An 8,386-nucleotide genomic window follows, 5' to 3' on the forward strand; every position below is an offset into this window, starting at 1 on the left:
CCTTGGCCTTCCTGACTGCCCCCCTGCAGCCCCGAGCAACTGCAGTGTAGTCCTCCCTGGGGATGTCCCCTCCCTGCCATTGGGTGTGTGCCTCCCTTTTAGCTAGGAGACATTCCCGGATGCTTTTGGTGAGCCATGGGGGCTTCTGTGCCCTTCTGCTCCCTTTGATCCTTTTAGTTAATAAATTTCATTTTAAATATAAAGAGCTCTGGATTAAAGGTGCATTAGAGATGCCACTTAGGAACGAACATTTTAGATCATCAAAGCATCTCTTCCCCTTCCACTCTCTCTGTTTTCTCCAGCCGTCTCTTTCAGCTTGATCATTGGCGACGCGTAGGGGGTACACATGCACCTACTGAGATTGACCGTGCACCCCCTGGAAGTGCCAGCTGCAAAACTGGAAGTGCACTTCCAGTTTCTCTGGGGCACCCCCCGCTCCACCGGTAATCTGGTGCCCCCCCAGACTCAGGAGGCACCAGTTGCCCATGTGCTTGATACTGCAAAAGCCACCCAAACACCAGCAGACTCTCCCTGTGCCCAAAGCAGTGTACTTGTACCCGAAAGCTTGCAAGGAACAATTTTTCAAACTATTTAGTTGGTCTAATAAAAAAATATCACATTTAGCCAAAGGACCTTGTTTGCCTATGCCCTTACACCAACACAGCTATAACCAACGTGCCTGACACAGAAGCCTTACATTCAACAGGTACCAATAGAATAATTACAAATAAGAAACCATTATTTAAGTGGCTGCATACCATTGTGAAAGAATCCAAAAAGAGAGAATAGTTTATTAAAAAAGATCAAATAAATCACCCTTTACAATCAAGGTGAGCTGTGATAGCTTTGCTGTTATACAAGAAGTCAGGGTATGTCTGGATAAGCAACAACAGCAGAGAAAACCACTTTCTAATACTGGGGAAATGAGAAATGTAGTCCTCAATCTCTGTGATTTGAAGCAAGCATCCCAAACCTCCAGCTGATGCATCTGTCCAAGGAAAGGAAGCAGCGTCTTGTTGGACAAATCAGCCAGGCTGAACAGGTGGCTTGTGAAGGGAGCTGCTCCTGGAGGATAGAAGAGGCAGGGAAGTAATTTTCCTTCTGAAATGGCTGCAGAAGAGCCAGGCCAGTGACAAGGGGATTTGAATACTTCTCTTTTGCTGCTTGGATCTCTGTTTTGGGGGATTTGCTTTTAAGATCATAGAAATTGGAGCTTGAAAAAGCCCTAGTAGGTCATCTCAGATGACACCTTCTGGCTTTAAACCTGCCTCAGCCTGGGTTTTTCACCCTCGCCTCAGAGCCTTCTGCCCTATCTGAACCAGGCTTCCTCCGGCACTACAGAGAGCAGGGTCGCAAAGTGGTTATCGTGTAGTCGCACTGGGTATTTGAGTGCCGTCGCACGTGATAATGGTAATTTGCTAAGCTAACTGAAGCTTGTTTGTAATCGTATGCTTGTGTGGGCCTCTAGCTTGTAGCCTGGCGTAGCATGGCAGTCACTCATTTCCTATTTTCAATGACTACAACCTCAGTCCCGCTGGCCTCTCTAGTCCATAGTTCCTCACCTTCCACCCCATAGAGTACAAGCTTCCTGGCTTATGTTAAAACACTGATGTTCCTCCTTTTCAAATCCCTGCCCATGTCATTCCCTTCTTGGTCCTGCTTTGAGTAGGACCAAGAAGAGAATGACATGGCGAGGATGGTCCTGCTTTGAGCAGGGGGTTGCTCTAGATGACCTCCTAAGGTCCCTTCCAGCCCTCACTTTCTCTGATTCTTCACTTCATCATGGTTGAACAGCTTGTCCCATCTTCCTAACATCTCGTCCACTCTACTCCTACCAAGGTTTTTAAGGCATGGAGTCTCCATCTTTCCTCACTCCCACCTAAATATTTCATAGTTTCTAGGGTCAGAAGGTATCTGAAAAGATCATCAAGTCCAACCCCCTGCCCTGGGCAGGAACGAGTGCTGGGATCATAATACCCCAGCCAGTTATCTGTCCATCCTCCTTTTATCCAACCTCCCCATTTCATGTAGTCTTTTGCCATGTGACCACCGTCCTGCTGCTCCCACCTCAGTTCTTCAGTTGACTTCTGCAGCCATCTCCAGACCTTTGTTTTCTCAGCTGTCTTCTGTCAAGCCACACTCCTGTCCCTTTTCAAATCATTGCTTAAGACTTGCTGCTTCCGCAATAACTACACGTAGCAACTCAGCTGTAACTGAGACAACAAGAAGAGCAAATGTCTTGACTGAGGATCTTCATAACCTTGCTTTTCTTAACCTCTTTTTTTTTTTCAGTCTGTCCCTCTTCCACTGTAAGATCACTCATTGCATCATGTCTAGTTTATCAAGGCAATGGCCTTGTCTCCCCGCATGTCCAATGCCGGAAAGTTTAGCTCAGCCATTTTGCCAGAAGCATGGAGGTAGGAGATCATTGCTTAATGTTTTGACTGTGCATTGCTCTTCCTGTCCAAAGAGAAATAAAGAGTCTTTCTACTCTTGACATATTCTTTTGATAGATACTGAGGAAGCTGAAGAGTCTTGCGCTGGAAACAGAGACGGAACTGGAAAGGCACGATGAAACTCTTGACACCATCACTTCCTCGGTGGACCGGGCAACTTGGACCATCGACAAGCAGAACCGCAGAATCAGGAAGCTGACGTAGGCCTACAAGGAGCCAGTGGGGATGGTACCGCAAGACAGATGAATAGGGGAGTCACATCTTAAACAGACTGTTTATTTAGGGAATATTTGATTGTCTCAAATGACCATGCTGCTAGTGAGGAGTTTCTGGGGGGAGGGCATTATGCAGACGTTCAGACAAGGGACATTCTTAAAGACTGTTTTAGGATGAAAAAGGCCTAAACCTTGAATCCTGGTGAAACAGTGACAGTAAAATCTGTGCTGCAGAAAATAGTTATAAAAGGCTGCGATTTCATCAGATTTGACTGTGTTGTAGGTTAAGTTACTGCATTTGGAAAGTAACTTGGCCAGAGTTGAAGATTAGGAGTAGAAGAGGCACAAAGGAGGCTATTTGAGACAATGCCACCCCAGTCACTTTTGTTAGCTGTCCAAGAGATGAATGCAGAGCGCACTATACAACACTAAATGTCAGGTGCCCCATTGCAAATTACTGTATGTTCACAGATTAGCAGCTAAGTGAACAAGATGATTCAAGATGCTGAAAACCATCTGTGTGTTGTGCATGCATGGTTTTAATTGCCTCCTGGTACAGTGTTTGGTAAGGGTAGAGAAATCTAAGCAGTACAAGAGCTCACCACAACCTTTCAGCTCTTCGGGAAGTGAGTAGGGATGAACGCATTGCCTGCGTGAATCGGTGAGGTTTCCATTCAGTGCAGAATCCAGCTGAGCATTATCTCCAGGTAAGTGTCTATTTAATGAGGTGCTTACCGAGCAGAAGTGTTGAAGCAAAGCAGGTGCTTCCCTTTCCCAAAAGGGAAATCTGACCTTTTCATGTTCATGTACTGCTACTTTGACCTTTATATTGAATGCCTGCTGCCATCGTCACAAGGACAGAGAGCATTATAATTGAGTTGCATTAGAATTGCCTGAAGCATGCCAATCTAGCTTGTGAGTCTCTTGGAGCACATCGTGTCTGCCCACAGGGATCCTGGATTATGTAGAACAAGTTTGGGTCATCATAAGGTTTTTTGCCCTTCGGACATATGATGGATTGACACAGACTCTCCTTGGCACAAGGGATATTGTTTCTGTCTTCTCTAACCCATCTTGAATACAGAAGAAGAAACCCTAATGACCCTAAAGATCTGGAGCATCATTACTGTATCCCAGGTCTGTAGGTTCAATGTCAACTGGTCAATGCTGAAGATGTTCCAAGTGCCCCTTGATAATTAGGGAAATAATGTGATCGGACAACCCTTCCTCTGGTCTGTTATTTCTTTTTAATAGCTATGACATGTGGGGACAAGAGTTCCTGTGAAGGAAAGTCTTTGGTGTTACTGCAATGTGGTTAAAAAAAAAAAGGGAACGGTTGTAAATATTGTATCTAAACTACTGGTTTTAGTAAATTTATGATATAGCTGTTATTTATTACAGTTCAAGGCAGAAGCATTGCATAAACTAGGTCCCATGTAGTTTATCAGTTGCTTATAATGGAGCGCTTGAGTCGTTCTTACCATTATGCATTTCACTTTTCTCTCTCTTACAGCCCGCCAGTCACTTTGCTTTCAATAAAACTGTGAAACCTTGTAATTTCAAATAACCCAATGAATTTTCTGCAGATCCAGCATGCAGTTTTACAGGTGCAATCTTTTTACATGCAGACATTTTGAAATGGATACTCCTACTGACGTGGCAGGGAGTTGTCCACCTTTCAGAATAATGCTGCTCGTCTTTGAAGGATTATCTAGTAACTGCCCCGGACTTAAATCTTGCAGACAACATACTTCAATGTAACAGCTTGTTAATTTTCGAGTGACTTGTATTTTTGCATTGAAAATATTTTGATCATTTCCTAAGTTGTGACCATGGCATGCATTCATGCCTTGCTACATGTTTCTGAATATAGTGATATTTAGGCCATGTGAAATGGATAAATGAAGTACATACCATATGGTAAAGTATACTGTCTGAGGTATCCGTTTCTTGTTCCTTTTAAATGTCCCAAGTCACCCCTGTCTTAACGTGAGAGGAAAATATGTTTACAAGACTATTTTATTGAACTAGTTTAGAAACGCACTTTGCACAAAACGTACTTTTCTGCATTAGGGAATTTTGGACTTGGTGCTGATTTGAAGTTGATTCCTTGCCTGAAGGATTCCAGATCAGGATTGCCAAAATCAGGAGTACGTGTATTTAACTGCATCTGCCTTTTCCTTTTTTGTCATGGCGTATCATTCACTACTCTTTAATTTAAGTTGCAGCACTTAATTCCGTATCGTGTGTTTGCATTGGTCTGCTGTGATCATATGTAAACACAATCGTTCTGATATCATCACAACACTAGTGAACTATTGTAGACTTGGATATTTGTTGTCTGGTTGAATTCCTCAGCTTGGAGCACAGTTTGATTCTGTAATTTATTCTTTACTCTTATTAAAATATCTTGGAATAGCAAGCTGCTTCTCTGGTCATTTGGTCTTACCAAAGCTGTATAAGTGGTTATTTTTATCATGCATACCGCAATGTAATAGAGAATTTTATTTTAACAGGGGTATTTTTTTTTTTCTTCCTACTCAAAGAAAATCCCAAATATTCAAAAATGAATTCATATCTAGATGGAGCTGAACCACCTTTGGTCAAAGGAAGACTGCACAATGTACAATCTGCCTGATCATCTGTCCCATAGCATAATGCTTCAAGGCTACTTGAATTCTTAACCAACAGGTTAGAAATCTGTTTTACTCAGATTTTCAGTCCTTTGAACCCTCAATGGGCATGCAATGAAAAGGGTTTTTACCATTTTAGCTTGCATCTTTAAAAGCCATTTCGGCTTCCTCAGATGCATCTGTAGCACCTCCGCAGCAGTCCCGAAACCACTACGTGCTCTCATCCTGGACATGCTACTTGTTAAAAAGTGCTCCAGGGCTGCTTTTTGTCACACAACCAGGATCTTGGCCTTGGTCTGGCTTTTAACGCAAGGCTGGTCACACCCAGCCCCACTCTTGACAGCCATGCAACATCTTTCAGCATGTGAGGGGCATGAAGTGAGTGATGATGCTTGTTGCTTGGCAGGGGGTCTTAGAAGTAAGGTAAGTAATACCAAGAAGCCCATCCCCTTCCCTTCATGATGGATATAAATACTGTGAATTGGTTTCTTTTCCCAAAAATCAGTGTGGAACCCAAAGGAAGATTCATGAACTAAACAGTTTTTCATTCTTCTCTGAAATAAATTCAGACTATGCAGAAGGAGGCTGTTTGGGACATAAATGGTGCATGTAGTTCATGAGCTCTGTGAAGCAGGGGCTGCTTCATGCCGTTAAGTATCTATAACGCCTAGCCCCTCCCCAAGTGAGAGCAATGAGCCATTACTTTACTCAAAACATTGAACTATAACAATCTTAAGAGTAACGAATCCCTTCTGAAAAACAAGTGTGCTTCAGCTGTGTGTTTTAACTCCCTAAATCCATGCAGCCAGCTGGCTCCCAAGTTCACGGGCACACTAACTGATTTTATTTTTCTGGAGAGCGACTTTCATGTGGAAACCCATTTAAAGTTTCTGTGGAATCAGTGAAATACCCCAGTCATAAACACAGCACTTTACACTTCTCATCTGAGGGCTGCAAAGAGCTTTAACGAGCAATTAATTAATTAAGCCACAATGGCTCCTTGTTTCTCTATGGCTACATATTCTGAAAACACCAAGTTTTCTCCCCCATCAAAGGCAACAGAGTAAGTCTGCCCAGAGTAAGTCTTCAGTCTGGGTAGAGGACCGGTGATTATGAGAGAAGGTGTCTGAAACCGCTGTCCTGATGCATGTTTAATCCAGCCAAACTCAGCAGCAGCATCGCTTGCCTTCTATTGTGCGTGTGAATTATGTCAAACCTCAGCTTGGTGGATGAAAAATAATTCTGTAACTGTCCTGATTCATAAGTTTAACAGCTAGGGTTTGTAAAATAAACAGCTCTTGGCTCTCCTACCACAGTCAGCTTGTATGGCTCATATCCTGCTGCGCTGTTTTAACAGGGCAGCTTCAATTTTCCCCTTGTCACGTGAGCTGTCACCCAACTTGCATAGTTTCCTAGGTTTCATCCATCCTACCGATCACTTGACAGCGGCAGCAGTGTATGCATAAACCCACTGTGGACAAAGCCAAGGCATGCTCACTCTGAAGACCCATTTGCCTCCTGAAGGCCAGTGGTGCATGAGTCCAGCTGTTCAGCTGCCAGGGGGCTGAAGATATAAATGAGTAACACCTGGCTCAAAGAGCAGTTCATCTGTGTCCTCGTTAAATGGAGCACAGTTTGCATAACCTTTTAGCGGTCCATCAGGCTTCTGAGAAACAGCTTAATTTTCAACTGGCTGATAAAGCCTGGGGGGTTGGAGAAGTGAGTCTCACTGTGGCATCCAGAGCGATGAGTTTGAACCTTGCTCCAAACTCAGGCTTGTCCCAATCATAACCAAGTATCTGGCCGTTTGAAGAGGATGTGATGTCTAGTCCCTTCGTATGTTGTTAGGCCTCTTACTTTCAATGCTCCCCTAGATTCAGGGTGGGCCTTTCGTTAACCCTTCAACTGAATTGCAGATACCTAAATGCTAGCCGTGCACCCTGTTCCAGTCCTCCTCCTGCCACCTACCACCAATGTTGTGTAATTAGTGTATCTATTAATAAAGAAGGGAATTAGCTGTAGCACTGGCACTCTCCTAACCTTTCTGAGTTGATGGCTCAACCTCTTGGACCATTGAACCACAGCTATGACATCTGTGGGTTTTCAGAGATGTATGGGGTGATGGTAGAGTTTTTGCCAAGAATGAGGAAGGGGAAATCAGAGCTTAGGACAAATTGGAGCTACAACCATCTCGTGTACTGCCAGTCCCTATCTTAAACTCACAGATTTGAGGCAAGCTTTCGCTAGGTGGGTTGCATTAGCAGCTCCAGGAGGATTTGGGAGAGAAGGCAGTTCTACCTGGGTTTTTAAGACCTTGCCTGGGATGATCTGGTTGGGGCTGGTCCTGTTTTGAGCAGGGGTTTGGACTAGATGTGAGGTTCCCTCCTACCTTCATTTTCGATGATTCTCTGAATCTCAAGGAGTCTTCTTTGAGAACAGGCTCCTGAAGGATTGGGGAGGAAACCTGGTGTCTCTAGGGAAAGAGGGAACAGAGTGCTTGAGAGAAGAGGAGAAAGCAGGCAGCATCTGGGGTCAGGGTGGAGTGCAGACAGGCCAGGTCCTAGGCATGGGACATCTAGGTTAAATCCCTGGCTGTGCAAGCGGTCCCCATATGACCCTGGGCAGATTGCTTAGGATCTGGTTTTGAGCACAGATCCGTTGAATTCTGTGCTTCATTAGAAATAGGTGAATTTACCAGCGCTGATCATCTAGCCTTGTGCCCCTTTCTGCCTCAGCTGCCCATCTGTAAAATGGGTCTTTTGCTTTCTTTGAGGAGGGACTCAACTATTTAGACACTACATGGTCAGGAGAGCTGGCAGCCTCTTTTTGTGTTGGCACAGGACCTCATAAAGGGAATCTGGATCTCACTGGAGTAGATGTTACCAAGGCAGGAACTGTCTTTGAACTGACACGAGAATTACAAGCAGGCCCTGGAGTCACAATGGGGAATTATTCTTGTCACCTCCTATTTGTGCCATGCAGATGTGCTGTGGAATCAGTGAAATACCCTTGTTTGCTTGACAGTCAGGAAACTGAGGTCAAGTGATCAAGGGATTTTTTTTTTTTTTTTTTTTTTTTTAAA

The 8,386-nt window shown here is 44.1% G+C and overlaps 1 protein-coding gene across 2 annotated transcripts in view; it reads left to right on the plus strand.

Annotated features, from left to right (window-relative positions):
* SNAP47 (synaptosome associated protein 47) overlaps positions 1-5,093 on the plus strand; it is a 40,362-nt gene extending 35,269 nt beyond the window's left edge. For both annotated transcript variants that reach the window (XM_019508040.1, XM_019508039.1), the window contains exon 5: positions 2,514-5,093. In XM_019508040.1, coding sequence (XP_019363585.1) covers positions 2,514-2,660 — 147 coding nt within the window. In that variant the 3' untranslated portion in view covers positions 2,661-5,093. The remainder of the gene's footprint in view (positions 1-2,513) is intronic.
* Positions 5,094-8,386: the final 3,293 nt, after the last annotated feature.

The sequence above is a fragment of the Gavialis gangeticus genome, unplaced genomic scaffold (assembly GCF_001723915.1).
Source record: "Gavialis gangeticus isolate Ggan-Ray unplaced genomic scaffold, GavGan_comp1, whole genome shotgun sequence".
Classification (NCBI taxonomy): Eukaryota; Metazoa; Chordata; order Crocodylia; family Gavialidae; genus Gavialis; species Gavialis gangeticus.